Genomic DNA, 19,612 nt, shown 5'->3' on the forward strand with positions numbered 1-19,612 from the left:
ACTGGTAGACTGTATGCTGTATGAATGTTTGAAAGATGTTGAATGCTTGCATAGGTTTGTCATCATCAAAAAGGAGGAAATTGTTAAGTCCTTAGTTTTGATGATTAACAAATTGTATGTTGGGACCTGTTTCCTAGAGATTATGTGATGACAAAGTTGTTACCACTTAGGAAACAGGTTGGACTCACCTGTCACTATCACAGTCAAATGACACAGTTGGCATAAAGTACAAAAATAGGTTAAAAACTATTGCCACCTTTTTGTCTCAGCCAATGATATCTCTCCTAGATTTTCTTGTGTCATACTATATATTGCACATCTTCCTCAATAAGAAAATAAAGCTTCTATATTTCTACAACTATATATCTCTCTGAACCTGAAATAAAAAAATCCACATTATAATAGGGAACTGATCGTTCATCAAGCTATATTTTATTTCCTTGTTGTATTTGAGTCTTTGTAAATATGTTCTTAAACGCTTGCCTACATTTTCTTATGATTGCTAGTAGGTGTTGTGGTGTAAATCTCTTTTCTTTGTAATCATCTAGAGTTAGGTGATTTTTAAGCTAGCGTTAGCTTGAGTTTTTAGTTTGAGTTAACTATAGTGTGGGTGCAGTAGAGTTGTTATACTGTTTTCTTATAATAGAGTTATTACTAGGAGAGTAAGGATTAAGAGTTTAATCCTGAAGTCAGGAATCCGTATTCAAGAAGTTGCTTGAATATAGTGGAACTTAGAATCCTGGAGGCAGGTCGTAATTTTTCTCCCTTGAGCAAGGAGTTTTCACATAAAAATTTTCTGTGTTTGCTATTTACTTTATTCCTGCACTTCAAAGCTGATATCTCTTTTAGTTCTTGTTGTGTAAGTTCATCTGGGAGCAGGTCCCAGAGTTGAGGAGTAACCCACTACAACTTTTCAGAAGACCTGTATCAAACAATTTCCAACGTTTTCAAGGGTGGTTCGAGATGTTCTAGCAAGTCAAGCATCTTCAGTTGCTTCGGAGCAAGCTATTAGCTCGGGAAGATTTTATCATCAATATTCATTAGCAAAGGATAGTTAAGAGATTTTGGTATTATTTAGAGACTGGATCAATGTCGAACAAAGTAATTTTGGGCTCTTAAAATTACCGCCTCAAATCAAAGATGAATTATTTGAGGAAAAATGTGATGATGGAATGGACACAATGGAAGAACAAGAAAAAAGCTAATTTCAAAAAATATATCCTCGTAAAAAATAACTAAATTACAACTATAATATTTTGGACATTATAGATATTAATAAGACTAGAGTGAGATCTAATTCAAACAGAATCCTTCCTAGAAGGTGGCTGTATACATTAGATTCTCTTTTAATATTTGCAATACGTGTTCAACGTACAAAATTTGAATAAATATATAGTCTATTCGCCTTAATTTTATTTTAAAATTTATCTTTTATTTAAGGGAACTAATGTTATAAATAACTTAGCTAAAATTATAAAGTTTATATTTGTAACTTTTAAGTTTTGAAAAAAAAAAAAAACTTCAATAGTTGAACTTTATAAAGTTAGAAAAAGTTTTGTAAATTTTATAAGTTAATGTTATAAAATTTCTATAAGTCAAGTTTAATACCTTTTTACAAGTTTTTGAAAAAAAAAATAAAAATTTATAAGTTAGGAAAAGTTTTATAATTCTTATATAAGTTAATGTTATAAAATTTCTGTAAGTCAAGTTTAATATCTTTTTTACAAGTTTTTGAAAAAAATAAATTTATAAGTCAAAATCATATAAATTTTTATAAGGTTTGAAGTAAAAAAAATATTTTTATATAGAAAAATTTTAAGAAGATAAAATATTTTTTCTTAAGTTTTAAAAAAACTGTTTTTACAATTTTATAATTTAAATATAACAAATATAATTTACATTTTAAAAAAACTTAAATCTGGATTCCGATCCAGTCTGACTCGAATCTTGACTGGTAACCAATGAACCGGGTCGGAACACTATAAAATTCTGATAAACTTGGTATGGCTAGTATCGATTCCGGTACAAGACACGACAAAGGGGATCCGATTCTGACGGTCCGCTGCCAAGCCTAGTTGTATGCCAGGCCAAGGGTACAGCCGGGCCAACAATAGCATCAAATATCAATCACTTCCAAGATATATACTCGGAGCGTGACATGAATATTATTACAGATAATAGTGAAGAATAATGGGAATTACATTTAATGGGCAAGCCATTAATATATTTTGAGTTTTGAGTTTGAAAAAGCTAAAAGAAGCCAATCCAAAGATGTTACGGTGTGGGCGATGAAGCCTAGGTACGGTCCTTTGCTTGTATCTAAAAAAAGAAGAAAATTAAACTAACAAATACTATATGCTATAGAATAGGAGGTACCCGAATGGACAAAACGGCAGTTTACGTCATTTAAGCCAAGTTGCACTAACAATTATAACCGACCTGGAAGCGAGAATTGACTCTCTACATAGTGCACACCCCATGCTGCTCCTTTTCTTGCGCTGCTCGTAACACCCTTTTGCTCCCTCTCTCTCATTACCTTTGTTCTTTTTTTTTTTCCCCTCTCCATTTATTTGAGAAAGAAACAAAGGAAATGGAGCAATATTGCGCTTTTTATGAAGGAGAAAGAGGTTGAATTGAGTAAAATGCACAAGGTATAAGAGGGAACTTACAAGGGAAAGTTGAAGAATGGTTTAAGGCTTTTTGTTACATTGGATTTTGTGCGGTAAGATTGACAGATTAGTTTAGTGATTTTATTGTGTGTAGCTATTTTTTCTCGGAACATAAATGTCTGAATTGGTGGCTCGGACTGGTCGGCATCAGCAGCGATATGAGGCTGGTTATCGCCTTATCGCCGGGTATTTTCTGTCTCTCTTTTTTTTTTTTTTTTCAATTTTTTGTTGGTAAATTGGATTTTATTTGATTTACGAATGTGGAAGTTTGGTTTAAATTTTCCTCTTTTAGTCTACTTCTTTTTTGTTTTCTCTCATTTGTGTTGGTGTTGGCTAAATTGCGTTTTGATGATTTTTGTAGAATGTGGGTCAAGTAAGTTCCGCTTTTCTACTTCTTCTTTTGTTTCAATGACAGTGCTTTTGAGTTGTATGATGTGTGGATCAATGGGGTGAAATCTGGTTGAATGTGAATCTCCTCTGTGACCTAGGTTTCCTTCTTAGGATGTTTCACTGTTATAAGGATTGAAGGATGCAATCTCTATCAAGTCATTTTTTAGAAGTCCGCAAAAGAATGTTGCTCTTCTTCCTTTATTTCCCTTTTTGTAATTAGTTTTCTCGTGTTCATGTCAATGACAAAGGGTTTTTAAAGATGATTTTTGAGTTTGACTTGTATGATATAGGTGAAAATCTTGCTATAAGTGGAAGTTGTTTTCAATGCTTGTCCCCGGGAACTATAAAGACCTGTCGGAATGGGATGGATAATGTTCGTTCTAGGTTGCTTCTTGAAGAGTAATATTCTTTGATCAAATAAATTTTATTAAGGAGGCAGCTCTAAGGTATTTTTGTAATGTTCCATCAAAAGCAAAAGTTCAATTCCATTTATTCCTGTAAGAGACTGATGAATCTAGGTTTTAGGCTCATTTACGTACTCCATCCTACATAAAAAAAATATACAACTGACTTAGATCTCCAAAACGGAGTTAACATTTCCTTCGAAAACCTATAGTTCCTTTCTTCCTGGATTGCCGTTCTCTTTTGGCCTGCTTAGGACCTTCTGATGCCAGCATCTAATAGATCCCTTTGTAGTCCATTTCAGACCAAAAAAGTGTAAACAAAATTGTATATGGTGTCTAGAATAGTATGAGGAACTGTGAAAAACAAGCAAGGGTTGAGGAGATCAAAAGAAAAAAGAGGAACTTTTGGAAAGTTAAAGAGTTAGAATAGTGGAGCCAGTTTGGTCTCAGCTTATTTTACCAGAAGTCCATCTCAACATCATTATGGTGGGAATAAGATGAGACTTGAGTTGGTCTTTCATTGGAGAAGCTTCAGATGGATCAAATAATCCTTTAGTATCATAGTGTCTTCTCATGGTTCCCTTTTTACTATGACACTAAAAGAAAGCTGCTCCATATCCTCCCCAATAACAATTTTCCAAATTCATTCCTTTCAAAATCTCTTTTGAGGTCAACTCACATCCCTCTTCATGTATTTAGATTCTGTATGAGACTTATTTAATGATCATTTCTTTTGTTTTCATCACCATATCAAGGCATCCTTGACAGCACTAATTAATTTTTACATGTCCAATCACCATTAGCTTGGTATTATGGTTATTCCACCGAAAATATGCAATGGGAGTTTGGGCTGGTGAATGTGGCAGGAAAAGGACTAATTGATTTGTCTAGTTGAGAGAATGCCTCCTCGCCCACAGTGCACCTTGAATAGCTATGTAGAGTGTTACATTTTAACTATTGCATTGTATTAAAATAAGCTAGCTCATAGAAGTCAATCATTATGACTTGAACATATTTGACCATGTTTTTACAAGTCTAAGAGCTTTCAGTTCTTACAAGAGAGCACTAGGTGTGACATCAAAAGATTGGTCTGTCATTGTTAGACTGAAGATAATATTAATTCAACTCTTATCAAAATTTAATAGAATCCTACAGAAAGTAGCCACTGGCAGAAGGGGGTGGGGTATGATATGCTGAATTGGGTGTCAATACTTATGATGATATTGACATATTGGTATTTGCCTCTCGTCCATAGCCTCAAGACCATAGCCTCAAGAATTAACCTTCTTGACTGCTGTACTTCAGTTTTCCTTATTCACAATGCTGACTGAAGCAGAATCAGTGTAATAACTATAGCATTTCACACTTAATTGCAATTGGGCCTGTTTAGTTATCTAGGTAAACTAAGAGTAGGCTTAAAGGATCAGAATCAGAGAGTAGTTATGGAGCTTTTCATGCCGTGTTGGTAACAGGCTTTCCTGTTGTTCCTCAAAAGGGTTAGTTTCAATCCCATAAGAACCTCTTGTACTAAAATAATTGTTGCAGGTGGATTTTATGGAGTGAAATTGTCCAACAAGTATGAGCTGAGTTAGTACAAACAAATTCTAACTTTTAGCTTTAAAGCAGAAGTCCACGAGAGAAAATACTAGCTAAAATCCATGACATTTTGGCTATTAAAAGTCTTTGTAAGTTCAAAGCTGAACTTGTAGTTGTTTCAATCGGAAGTGAACACTGAAGATGCTCTATAAGCTGTCGTGGGAAGTATCCGATGAGCCAAAATCTTTATAGGAGTTGAAGGTTAAAACTTCAAATTTCTGTATGGTTCAAGACCATTAATTCTCTCAGTACATCAATGAGAGAGTGTTTCAGAGGGTGATTGTTACCCTGCAGATATAGGAATTCAAGCATAAACTGTCATGGTACAAAATAGGGATGTTGAAAGCTATGTTTCTCGGACTCTTCAAAAATGTCAGCAGGTGCGTGTCGGATTCTCTAAAACTAGTGTACTTTTGGAGTATCCAACAGGGATGGGGCATTGAAAGTGAAAAATCTGTGCAACTTAGGTTGAAAATGGAATTGTTTAGTTCATATATTGTTGCTCAATGGAATATAGACTACAACAATGAAAATTGAAGTCACTATGATTTGGTGTTAAGGTCCTGCTTGTATAGTTTGGTGTTCAATTCTTGATTAGAAATAAAATACTTACCCAAGGGTGTGGCGTGGTGGTCAATGAAGTGGGTTGAGAGCCTGAGGTTTTAGGTTCCAATCCCAGCAGAGACAAAAAACACTAGGTGGTTCTTTCCGTACGTCCTTGCCTTGGTGGACATATGTTGCTGAAAGGAGGTGGCGGGTATCTCGTAGATTTATTCGAGGTGTGCGAAAGCTGGCGTGGACACCATGGTTATCAAAATGAAAAAAGAAAAAAGAAAAAAGAAAAAAGAAAAAAAAAATAAAATACTTATTTGCTAGATAAAGTAAATGCTTCTGCTTTAACCCTCTCTTAATTTATCTAAAATGAAGTTGTTCTTTAATGTTAATGAGTTATTCACAAGTAACGTTAAATGTGCCTCTATCTAATTTTGTTTTGTTAACAACAACGATAACCTAAATTACTCGGACTCTTCACTTTTAGTGTCGCGCCCGATTTGGTGTGGGTGTAGGATCGGTATCCGATTTGGTCTACCAATTTCGGGTACTTCTACCGAAAACGATAGGGGAAGTCCGGACAAATTCTGTAATCAAAACAACAGATAAGGTGAAATTGAAGAAAATGGAGTATGTTGTATATAGACGTTTCTATGTTACTGTTTTCCTTTTATTTCCTTTCAGGATTTTTCTCTTGATCAATATTTTCTCCTCATGGTTTCTACATAATATCTCATAGTTTAGGTTTTGTAACTCTAATTTTAGATATTCTTGAATTTTTTTTTGCCGAAACCCCACACTCGTATCTATATCCCTGGATCTTAAAGTTAAGATCATGAAGGATCTAACCTCTAGATCTACACTTGTATCGAACACCCGCGAACACTCGCACTCAAGTCCGTGCAACTTAGCCACTTCAATCCCAAGCAAGTTGGGGTCTTATCTTCACTGTCTATGTACTATTTAAGCTCTATCTTAGTCCAAGCTTTTATAGGATAAAATTTAAAATAAAATTAAAAAAAAGCATTAGAAGTTCTTTATATTTTCTTATAGAAAGACTCCTAAAAAGTAGTCGACTGGAATAAATGTACTAGCATGACTAAAACTTCTGTTGTCTTTATAAAATGTTCTAGTTTTGTATTGATAAATAAAAAAGAAAACTTCAAAGAGCAAATTACAAGCAGGCTAGACTTTACCGTACTAATCCTAATGAGGTAACGACTAAATCAAACATCGATTTTCAAAATAAATAATTGCATTCAATTGAAATATATCATATTAATGCCTAATCAAATCTATGAAAAATTTAATCCAGATCTTTGGAACATGTGTTCAATTATATGATTGAGTTTCTCACTCATCTTTGCAGGAAAATATTTCGTCCAATTTCAAATTTCTCCTTTGCGAAAGTACACTTTATTTTCCTTTCCAGTTGACAATTTCTCATTTTTATTCACCTCCAAATTTCTCAAATTCTCAAAGCTACACATTCTGAATATGTCATCAGCCGCTCCACAATTTTCTTCCTCTGTGGAAAATGGACATTCCAAGAATTTAGGCAAGCGTTTTAGCTGTATTTTTGGGTCCTCTTTAATTTCTTCATACATCAAGAAAAGTAATCCAATAATCCAACATGTGATTCCAAAATGGAGCTCTCATCCCCTTACAGAAAAATATAAAACATTTCCTCAATGGAATTGGTATCTTTCTGATGAAATCTTAAATTATTTGCAAAATGCCACATAGAAATTGAAGTGTCCCTAGGATTTCTACGTAGTAAACAAGTTTGGTTCTTGAATCTTGGACAAATTTTTGCAATGAAGGGGCACATGAGTTGACAAGAGTTTAGGTGAAGTGAAGGATGAAAAATCAGGAACTCGACCATCAACATAGAGTGTATGTTCTAAGAATGGAACAAGAAGATGAGGGTTCTGGACAGTTAAAGGTGATTTTCTTCAAAAATAGGACGTTTCGTTCGATTCACTATAGCGAATAAAAGTGATTTTAACAAAGCAGTTCCTGATTTTTGAGTTGTAACAAGGATGATATCATTTTCTCGAGCTTCAAATTGCTGATGAAATGCAATCACACCTTGGATCAATCTTTGTGATATCCAAAAACCTTGATAATTGTTGATATATGATCCAATCCATCATTTTTGTAAGGGTAGATAACAATTTCTTACACTCTTCACTTAGGCTATCCTCTTGTAGTATTTGGGAGAAGTTTGAGATGTTGTCATGGTTTTGAGGACCAAGTGTTTTCTTCTGGTTAATTAAATACAAGTAAATTTTCTCGAACAACTTAAGTTTTTAGTGAAATGAAAAGGATAAATGACTTTCTTATTTATAGAGTGTCACATCACCTCTTCGATGTCCAGAATTATATACATATACATTAAATTACTTGCCATTAACATTTATGCCACATAATTAAATAAAAATTGAAAAGGAAAAAAAAGCTAATGACTTTCCTAGTCATAGAGATTGTCACGTCACCTTTCTTTTCTCTGTAATTATATGGATATATAAATAGTTAGATTACGTGCCTTTATCATTTAAGTCACCTAAATTATAATTTAAAAATGAAAAAGATAAATGACTTTCCAAGTGATAGAGATTGTTACATCACATCTCTTATTTTTAGAATTACATAGATATATTGAAAGATAATTATTTTCATTATCATTTAAGTCACATAAATCATAATTTTAAAAGATAAATGATTTTCCTAGTCACAGAAAGTGTTAGTCACCTCTCTTTACTCCATTATTACATAGATAGATATATAGATCAATTGTCATTATCATTTAAGTCACCTAATTAAATCATAATTTAAAAAGAAAAAATATAAATGACTTTCCTAGTCAGGGTGACTGCCACATCACCTCTTCTATCTCCAGAATTCTATACATATAAAAATATGGATAGATTACTGTCATTATCATTTTACTAAATTAATTAATCATAATTTACCTATGAGGTAGTGATATGGACTACGTACACTTACCGTCCCCAGACCTCACTATGTGGGAATATACTGGGCATGTTGTTGTATTATCATAATTTTAAAAAGGAAAAAGATAAATGACTTTCCCAAGCATATACAGGCAATGTCATGTTCTTTCATATGAGATAGATTACATGCCATAATCATTTAAGTCACTTGACTAATCATAATTTGAAAAGAAAAAAGATAAAATGACTTTCCTAACCATATATAGAGTGTCATATACCTCTCTTATGAGATAGATTGCATGGCATAATTATTTTAGTCATCTAAATAATCGTAGTCTAAAAAGAAAAAAGATAAATGACTTTCCTAATCATATATAGAGAGTGACAGAGTGTCATGTTTACCTCTTACGAGATATTACCCGCCATAATCATTTGAGTTACCTAATTAATCATAATTTTAAATGTAAAAAAGATAAATGACTTTCCTAAGCATATAGATAGTCATGTTACCTCTCTTACGAGAAAGATTACTTGCCATAATCATTTTAGTCACCTAATTAATCATAATTTTAAAAGGAAAAGGATAAATGACTTTCCTAATCATATATAGAGAGTGTCATATTACCTCTTATGAGATAGATTACATGCTATAATCATTTAAGTCACCTGATTAATCATAATTTTATAAGGAATAAGATAAATGTCTTTCCTAATCATATATATAGAGTGTCATATTACCTCTCTTATGAGATAGATTACTTGTCATAATTTTTTTAGCCACCTAATTAACCATAATTTTTTTCTTATTATAACTAAACTTTATTTTAATTAATTCGTATTGCCCACATATATCTTTTTCTTTTATTGTACCATTGTTTTTTTCTAGGCCGCAGGTCTTTCAAGACCTCTTTCCATGTATTTTATGTTACCTCATCCCCTTTTAAAATGGGGATTTTTAATTTTTTTTGGGATAGAGGCGCATTCAACATTCCTTGTGAATAATTCTTTAACATTGATGAACAACAAAGAAGGTCTTCATTTTGGATACACAAAATCGTGAAAAGAAGAAGAATCACTTTGGATTTATCCTCTTTATGAGAAGCGGCTGGAGCTTTAACAGAGGCTTCCGGTCTAATACTTATTATGGACACTGTGTGAAGGAGTGGATAGAACTGGAGAAAATAATCTTAAAAGAGGAATGGTTGAACTGAGGCAATGTTGAAAAGTCAAAAGTTTGAACAGCACAAAAATCAAGTGAAAGGCAAAGAGTGATCACAATGATTAAAGAACTTGTAGGTTTTGCTTTTGAGTTCAATGGTTAAATCAAATTTGATGGTTTTGATTTCTTTTATTTCTTTCATGTTACTTATTCGGTATAGGCTTAATTTTTTTTGCTTCCAAGCTTACACCATTTTACTTCATTTTTTTTGTTGTTGCTATGTCTTCTACTGATTACAAAGTTACGGGCAACTACTTCTTTAATCAACATGGGTTTGCATTTAAAAATATTTATCTCATAATCTCTTTATTTGAAGGTGTATTCCATTTAGGTTCAGGAATATGGAAGAAAACAGTGGTGAGACATCTGAGAAGATAGTTGAAGTATTGATGATAAACTCGACAAGTGGGCCTGGTCTTCTATTCCCAAAGGTGAGAAATTGTTAGAGCATTTGTGTGTGAAATGGTAATGTTTGAAGTGTTTCTTTTTGGCCAGAGTTAACTGATGCTATGTGGTTTAATCTTGCAATGGATATAGTTTTTTTTTTTTTTTAATCCTGTATCCTTTCTTTTTGAAAATGCTTGACCCCCTCATATTTAAGATGGATAAAAATTGGGCCCCGTGACGGATAATATGGGTACCCGTTGAACTTAGTCAAAGACCCAAGCTTTATGAATCTATTTTTATCATTCTTGGCCAAATTTGATTTTGCTTCTAAGCTTAGTTTTCTGGTTATGAAATTCTCAAAAATCATATCTATATCCAGATTTTCTATTTTTTTTTCAAGATTAATATGTCACTGGGTAGGCTACCTAGTGACTTATTTTATTGAATAGTCCAAAAATCAAAACAATCTTTACATAACGAAAATAATTTGAACTTCACAGAAATATTAAATCTATAATTAATTTAGGACTTATACTTTGTCCCGAGTTATTCATACGAAAAAAATTTCCTACACATGCTTAGTAACCAAACTGGTGATCTTCCATGTTGTCCTGTAAACAGTATAGTTGGCCAGAAATTTTTGTCACTGCATATCTGTGAAATAAGCAGCATATCAGTTACCATTGTCTGATTTCTTTCTCTGAGATCTCTATATGCTTCCTATGTGTCTTTTTCATCCTTTCACTGTTTCCACTCAATGATATTGCAGTTGTAACTTATCATTGTTGAGTATCATTTTCTCTTTCACTAAACCCTGAACCCTTGATCAACTCTTGAAAGGAGTTGCACTCCAACTCAGCATAATCCAGTGCATAGTTAGCTCAGTAATTTGTTAACTTGTTTCCTACTCCGAGTATGAGTGTGATTTGAATATTACACCTTCTCATAATATCTTTGATCTCATCAATCCATGCTATTATATGCCAAGATGGTTTCCAGCTTCCCCCAGTAAAATTCCTCAAGAGTAAAGAATCAGTTTGCACAAGAAAATGAGAGAACTGTGAGTTCTCACCAAGCCTGCAGGCCTCCAATATTGCTAGTGCTTCTGCTTCTGTGGTTGTGTTTCGGTCAATTTCCTTTGCTCTGGCATATATCATATCCTGCTAAAATTTTTTGTACAGAATGCAAATGAGCTCCTCCTTGGAGTTCATCTTGATGCACCATCAGTATTGCCGTTCAGATATCCAGTAGGAGGCAGCTCCCACATCACCTTAGTAACCTTGATTCTTGGAGAGTTGTTGATAAAAATCAAAGAGGAAAGAACAAGAAGTAAACAAAAGAAGGATATGTGGGTTAATATTCAAACTCTTGCATTTATGGGCAACAAGGGACTAAAATCCTCACCTCCCAATTGAAATCAGCAATCTGAACAAAAACCCTAGTTTGAAAAATCAAAGGAAACACCAACAAACCACAAATGGATAATTCCTTGAATTAATCAAACCAAATAAGTTCAAAACTAATTCCAAGATTCCACCAAATTGCACTAACTAATTAGCCACTAAATTCCTTTGGGAATATGCTAAGAGAACTACAACTTCTCAAAATGTTCCCATATAAAATAAAATAAATCCTATTTATACTAAAGAAATAAAGAAGACATTGGTTTTTTACAATATTGCCCTTAGTGAGACAAGTGTCTTGTTTGGTTCTCGCCTTTGTGAATTTCTTGAATTCAAGGGGTAGCCACTTGCACAAATGACCCCTTTTCTTCACTCCCACAAACTCCCAAGCCTCCCTTTTCATGAACACCATACGTGTCATCCATGCCATCCTTGCTAGGTTCGTCCATGCCATCCATGCTAGTATCATCCTCCCCGTTTTGAAAAGAATTCATCTCGAATCCAAACCTTGAAAACACAAGGGATGGACAAACAACCCAAATATCCTCAAAGCATGAGGGTTAGCGCAAGGGTTGGAAACAATATCACCGTGCCAAAGAGGCACAAATTTGAAATACAACCAAATATCCTTGGCTTCCAATAAAAGCAACTCATCATACAAGGCACAAAAGAATTTGTTAAAGCAACATCATGAGACAAGGAAACCACAAAGATCTTAGTGGCATCAAGAATCCTAAGAGATGATATCACAATACTTTAGGAGTCATAAGACATAATTGTTTCATTGCCTCGCAACAATACCACCCTAAAAGTGGTGCAATCAACCATAAGGGTTCATTCGGGTCTAAGAAGTAAAAGACTTATACATCTCTACCTCCATATAAAACAAATCGCATACGATTATGGGTATCATCATAAGCAAAGAGGTAGTAGGGGAAGGTGCTAAGTCTACTATTCTCATCTAGGCCATTCCAAAAGATAAGGACACCGGTAGATAAGGAAAGCCATTTTAGACACAAAACAACTCTCTATCACGCAACTTGCTAGGTAGCTCCATCATTAGGTGTTCAACCATTTGTTCGTGGGGGACTTGGTTCGGATCCCCATTAGAAATAATTGTCCATGAACCTGCCAAAGAGAAGGGATGGTACTAGGCAAAATGCTAGCACCATGATTAGTAGGCAACAATGGATTAGTATTGGCAAGTCCCACAATTAAGTGTTCTTTGTGCACCACTTTCATGTCACTTCTTGGTTCATTGATCTCATACAACTCCCCTTTTTGAGCCAATTCTTTCTTCTCATTTTCAAGTTCTTTTCTCTTAAGTACTTCCCTAAGCTCCCTCATTATCTTGTAGTCTTCACTCACTTTTGTAGTCTTCACTCACTTGATTGGGTGTTAAAGGTACAAGAGTGTGCTTTAGTCTTCCAAATACAAATGAGTATTTGTTGTACTCCACTTGATATCAAACATCCCTACTGGCTAGCCAAGGTCTACCAAACAACATATGACAAGATTGCATGGGCAAAACATCACATAACACCTCATCTTGATACATGCCAATGCTAAAAATTACAATCACTTGCTTGGTTACTTCTACTTCATCATTTTCATTGAGCCATTGAAGTTTTGTATGGTTTGGGGGGTGTCTCTGTGTAGGAAGCTTTATTCTATCAACCATAGTACAACTCACCACATTAGTACTATTTCTACCATCAATGAACAAAGAACATACCCGATCCATCATCTTGAACCTTTTATGGAACAGGTTTACACTTTGATCAGCTTCCTCTTCTTCTTTTGAAAGATCCCCCATGATTCGCTTTAGATCACAAGTAGAGTTCAAATCCTTCTCCAATTGCTCATAATTTACATTTGAGGTTGCTTCATCATGCCTAACTTTAGGCTCATCACAACCATTCCCAACCTCACACTGTATCACATTTTTAGCACAAGGTCCATCACACAACAACATTTGACCTCCTTTGAGGACATTCTTTAGCAATATGTCCTTCGCCTTGACATTTATAACACTGAATGATAGAAGTAGAAGGAGATTGAGGTATATCACGCTTACCTCCATAGGCTTGATTTTCCCTTTTTGTGTTGTAGTTATCTTGAATAGCTTGACTACTATCTTGGAACATTGGAAGACTCACCATGTTGTCACCCATCCTCTGATTTGAAACATCTTGACCACCATATCTATCTTCACACCTTCCTCCTTCATCCCTATACCTATCTCCACTAACCCATTTTCCTTAACATCTCATGCCTTGGTTCGTACCAAAGCCTTTGGGTCTTTCCCAATATTTATTCGGGTTAACCACACATTTCATCATAAAGAGGGTTTTGATAATAGATATCTTGATTGGGTACTTGTGGGTAGTGTTGTTGGGTTGGAACAAAGGGAACATGCAAGGACGCATGTGATATTTTCCTTGGAGGTCCTTGGCTAACAAAGCTCGGGTTCATTCGAAATGTAGTTTGAGGATAGGTTTGGTTCCAATTTGGTTGGGGGTAGTACAGGTTGGATTCTTGACCCGAGGCCTTTCTTGTTTCTTCACTTCGAGTTGTCATAGGAAACTTTCTTTCAATCATACTATCCATCCTTCTCACCTTTTCCTCCATACCTTTAAGCCTTCTGTTCGTTTCTACTACCATTTCATTTACATTGGTCACTCCCCTTTACACATTGGCATATGTCCCATGTTGTTCACCGAGATCCTTCCTCCATGGTTAGATGTTGTATCTACGAAACTCAACAAAAAATATTAGTGGTAAAAGCTGTTGATTTGTGAATATTTAAGATTTAATTTTGTAGGATCTTAATTGATTTGATACCCCACTATGTGGGAATATACTGGGTTTGTTGTTGTTGTTGTTGTTGTTGTTAATTGATTTGATAAAATCATATCTTATTTGTTGTAGATAGTTTAGATAATTAGATAAAAAAGCTTAAATCTTGGTTGTCATATCTCCTAGAATCAAGCGATTTGATTCTGGTATGTTTACTTTCCTGTACTATAAATTTGTAGCTCTCAAATGAATAAAATGTACACTTTTGGTATCAATCTTATATAGTATCAGAGCAGCTTTATTCTTGTGTTGCTAATGACTAAAACAACATTTAGTAGGCTACGTCACCCAGTGGCATTAACAGAAGCCGAGAGTTCTGTTAACAAAGTCCCGACCGAAACAACAATGAACCAAGGTGACGATTCTTCTCATTTTTCCTTTCAGCTTACTTTTCACAAGCTGAATGGAAAGAATTATTTGGAATGGGCGCAATCTGTCCATTTGGTAATTGATGGTCGAGGAAAACTTGGGCACTTGACTGGAGAAACGAGAAAGCCTGTATTAGGAGACCCGAAAATAAACGCTTGGAGCTCAGAAAACTCGATGGTAATTGCTTGGCTATTAAACTCCATGGAACCTACCATAGGTAAATCATATTTATTTCTTCCCACTACTAGGGATGTCGGCGGTTAGAGAAACTTATTCTGACGTAGAAAATGCCTCGGACTTTTGAATTAAAAATTAAACTGTGAAAAGCGTGGCAGGGAGAGAGAAGTGTTACTATTTTCTATAATGAGATGGTTCCCAAGAATTAGATCAATGCTATAATGATGAATGAGAATATTCGAAGGATAGCGTAAAAACAATGAAAAAGGAAGAAAGTGAAAGGGTATATCTTTTTTTAGCACGGTTGAACAAAGATTTTGACGAACTTCGTTCTCGACTTCTTGGAAAAAATCCGCTGCCCACTTTGAGGGAAACATTTTTTGAAATTAGGCGCGAAGAAACAAAGAGGAATGTTATGCTAAAAAAAGATTTCAATTTGGAATCAAAAAATATGGTCATCTGCTTTAGTTGCTGCAAAAAATGAGAATGATAAGAAAAAGAAGCCGTGGTGTGATTTTTGCAAAAAATACTGGCACACTCGTGAGACTTGCTGGAAGATCCATGGAAAATCGCCCATTGGGAACAAAAAAAGGGTAGAAAACTATGGCAATCAAGCCTTTTAGTGTACTAGCGAAGAATCGGGGCTGAAATCTTCTTCAGAATTGCCACCATTCACCAAGGAACAGCTAGAGCTATTGCACAAACTTCTCTAATCTCAACTCCAATCCAGTAAACCTAGTCCTTCTACTCCCACTTGTTCTTTTACCCAAACAGGTAATGTGCCATGTGTTTTTTTAGTACATATTCTACTAGTATTAGCTCTTGGATCATAGATTTAGGGTCTAGTGATCACATGACATGAAACTCCTTTTTTTCCCTCAACTTATACTCCTTTAGCAGGAAATAAAAAAGTCAAAGTTGTTGATGGTTCCTTCTTAGCAATTGCTGGGAAAGGGACAATCAAACTAACCCCTTTTATGACTCTTTTTGATGTCCTTCATGTTCCAAAATTGTCTCATAATCTTTTGTCCATCAGCAACTTGACTTAAAACCTTAATTGTCGTGCTATCTTTGACGATATTTCATGTGTATTTCAGGACAGGGTCTCGGGGAGGATGATTGGCAATACTAGAGAGTCTGAAGGTCTCTATTTTCTTAAAAATGGCGACAATTCAGTAAATTTTAGTTCAGCTTGTTTGAACTCTGTTCTAGTTGATAATAAAGTCATGTTATGACTCTATTGCCTTGGTCATCCTAGTTCTCATTATTTGAAACTCTTGTTACCACAATTGTTCATGAATAAAACTACATCCTTTTTTCAATGTAAATTTTGTGAAATGGTTAAACACAGACGTACATCTTTTTCATCCCAAAGTTACCATGCCACAAAACCCTTCAAGTTAATCCATAGTGATGTTTAGGGACCTTTTAGGATAGCAACCGTAAATGGAAAAAGGTGGTTTGTATGTTTCATAGATGATCACACTAGACTAACTTGGGTGTACCTATTGAAAGACAAGGGGGAAGTAAAACATATATTTGAGGCTTTTTATGTTATGGTTGAGACAATTTCATGAGAAGATTCAAATATTTCGGAGTGATAATTGGGGAGAGTTTTTTAATGACCATCTAAGCAATTTTTTCACTTCTAAGGGAATAGTGCACCAAAGTTCATGTCCCGATACACCTAAACAAAAGGGAGTTGCGGAGAGAAAAAATAGGCACCTTATGGAAGTAACTAGAGCCTTAATGTTCACAAGCGGAGTCCCTAAATTTCTTTGGGGAGAAGCTCTTCTGACATCCACCTATCTTATTAATAGGATGCCTTCTCGTATTCTAAGTTTTAAAACTCCTTTCAATATGTTCAAGACATACGTCCCTACATCTAGATTGACAACTGATGTATCTTTGAGAGTTTTTGGGTGTAGTGTATTTGTTCATGTTCATGATCATAATAGGAGTAAACTTGATCCACGTGCTAAAAAATGTGTTTTTTTGTTGGCTATGCCCCTAGTCAAAAGGGTTACAAGTGTTATGACCCAATTACTAGAAAGGTTATTGTCACAATGGATGTCACTTTTTTTGAATCACAACTGTTGTTTGAAGCTCATCTTCAGGGGGAGAAACATAGTGAAGATTCGAGGGATGAAAAGATCTTCTTGACCTCACATGTGAGAAACAAAGGCATCCAGGTTGTATGATAGATACAAGAAATAGTTTTTTTAGTAATAACAACCTAAATAAGGTAAGAGATCCCAACTTAAATAATGAAAATAAGGATACTGAGGCAATAGAGCCTTTTCATGATACAATTAATGATAAGAACAGGGAACAAACAAAGGAATTACACGTTTACATGAGAAGAAACTGGAATCAAGGACTCTCATTAGAACCAAATGTCCGCCCCGCAAGATCTTACTAATGCACAAGGTAATTCTCCAAAACCCAACTCGAAGGGGCAGCATACGTAAAGCCTCAAGCTTTGGATGCCTAACTCGTGAGCACAAGTGTGAAGCTTGGACAAGAGCTAATTACACTCCAAGGCCGCCCCTCATAAGGGTATTTTTGTCATTGCTTGAAGCAAATAGGCACCCATGGAGTGCAAGCCCTCATTAAGGGCCTTTTGGTCATTTTATGTAATAAAGCTTAGCCAAGACTATAAGTAGCTTCTATTATGTCATTTTGTCTTACAACTTTGATGATATATTTTGAGAATACTCTTGAGAGTGTCTTTGCAAGTGTGGATTCACTTGTGACAAGTGCGGAATTACTTGTGTTGGTTACTAGTTTAGAAACGGTGGTTGCTTGGGAATTCCGGTTCCCTTGAGGTCTCCGTAAGAACTTGGTGTTACTTGTATGAATCTTTGGGTCTTAATGTTTGATACACATTTTGGTTCTTAGTATTTGTGCATTTGTATGTCAAGTTATCTATTTATCTTTATATATTGTTGTGTTTGTATCTTACTCTTGGCTTTGTGTTGAAACCGTGGTATTATTGTTCATCTTGTTAGTTTGGTTGTTCGCTGAAATTTAGTGTTTCCATAGTTGATTGGGATCGCTGAAATCAATCTTGGGATTGTTGCCTAGAAAATTCGAAAATCTCACCAAAAACGTGTTGTTGATGTTTGTTGTTGAGGATTGGTGGCTGAAAAAACGTGTTGTTGATATTTGTTGTTGAAGATTTGAGCTTGAACATGTATTGTTGATTTTAGGGGTCCAACTTGAACCTTAGAACTTCAAGATTCAAAAGTGTGTTCTTGGTGATCTTGGTGTTCTTCACCATCTTCATATTTTGTTGAAGAATAATCTTCTAAAGTTGGTTGTTTGTTAGTCTTGAAAGACTTTTCCAACCACCCTTAAGACTTTCCTAAAAATTTTTTGAGTTTTAAGGTCTCTCGAAGACTTCTCCAACAACTTTCCAACCATTTTCCAAGTTTTAAGGAAGAAGGAGAAGGGTAAGTCAAGGGTGGGGACCATTACAAAGACTTTCAAAAAGGTTGTCTTGCCAAACCTTTTGAATTTGAAAAGGCTTCAAAACCTTGTTTCCCTCCCAAAACCGAAACTTCTCTCTTCCAAATTAAGATTGACCAATCCAAACTGAAAACAAGAAACCTTTTTCACACCAATTTGACCAATCCAAGGCTGCCACGTCATCAACACTACAAGATTATCTTAGGCTCAAAATTTTGGATTTCTAAGTTTATTTTCTTGTTTCTTTGGTGCATTGCTTGATTGTAGTACTAATTGACAAACTAGTAATGACCGACTAGGTTGTGAGTTGGTTTTAAGTCCATTTTATTCGTGTTTACAATTCGGAGAATCAATTTGGATCTATGCCTGGTCGCTTGACGACTAGGCAGTTCACCTAGTGCGGAGACTGGTTGAGTAGTATAGAGAGAGAAAGAGGGATCTGCACATGGTGTTATTGACTTGAAAAAGGCATATCACAAAGTCCCTAGGGAGGTTCTTTGGAGATGCTTGGAGGTGAGGGGGATCCTTGTGGCGTACATTCGTTCGATTAGGGACATGTACGAGGGGGCGAAGACTCGGGAAGGACTGTGGGAGGGGATTTCGAGCATTTTCCGGTCTTGACGGGGTTGCATCAGGGTTCGACTCTTAGTTCGTTTTTATTCGCCGTGGTAATGGAGTGTTGATACGGAGTATTCAAGGTGAGGTGCCATGGTGTATGCTTTTTGCGGATGATGTAGTCTTGATTGATGAGTTTCGTCGAGGTGTTATTGATAAGTTGGAGGTTTGGAGACAAACCCTGGAAGCTAAAGGTTTCAGGTTGAGTAGGACCAAGATGGAGTACTTGGAGTGCAAGTTTAGTGACTTTAGGTAAGAGGACGAGGTGGTAGTGAAGTTGGAGTCTCAGGTGGTGTGTAAGGGGGATAGTTTTAAGTACCTTGGGTCTATGATTCAGGGGAATAGAGAGATTGATGCGGATGTCTCTCACCGTATTGGGGCAGGTTGGTTGAAATGACGGCTCGCCTCGGGAATTTTATGCGATAAAAAGGTGCCTCCCAAGCTTAAAGGCAAATTCTACAAAGTTGCAGTCCGATCGACTATGTTGTAGGGAGCGGAGTGTTGGCCGGTTAAGAATTCTCACGTCTAGAAGTTGAAGGTGGCG

The 19,612-nt window shown here is 35.4% G+C and overlaps 1 protein-coding gene and 1 pseudogene across 9 annotated transcripts in view; one reads left to right on the forward strand and one right to left on the reverse strand.

Annotated features, from left to right (window-relative positions):
* The first annotated feature begins 2,168 nt into the window (after nt 1-2,168).
* Nucleotides 2,169-19,612, forward strand: part of LOC107863724 (nudix hydrolase 16, mitochondrial) — a 34,269-nt gene continuing 16,825 nt past the window's right edge. For 2 of the 9 annotated variants that reach the window (XM_047408046.1, XM_016709826.2), the window contains exons 1-2: nt 2,306-2,855; nt 10,119-10,218. In XM_047408046.1, the coding sequence (XP_047264002.1) occupies nt 2,785-2,855; nt 10,119-10,218 (171 nt within the window). In that variant the 5' untranslated portion in view covers nt 2,306-2,784. Of the gene's footprint in view, nt 2,856-3,349; nt 3,506-10,103; nt 10,219-19,612 lie in introns of all 9 variants that reach the window. The other 7 variants (XM_016709828.2, XM_016709824.2, XM_047408044.1 and 4 more) reach the window with 7 other exon arrangements.
* On the reverse strand, nt 6,907-7,998 carry LOC124896536 (annotated as a pseudogene).

The sequence above is a fragment of the Capsicum annuum genome, chromosome 3, assembly GCF_002878395.1.
Source record: "Capsicum annuum cultivar UCD-10X-F1 chromosome 3, UCD10Xv1.1, whole genome shotgun sequence".
In the NCBI taxonomy this organism is placed as follows: Eukaryota; Viridiplantae; Streptophyta; class Magnoliopsida; order Solanales; family Solanaceae; genus Capsicum; species Capsicum annuum.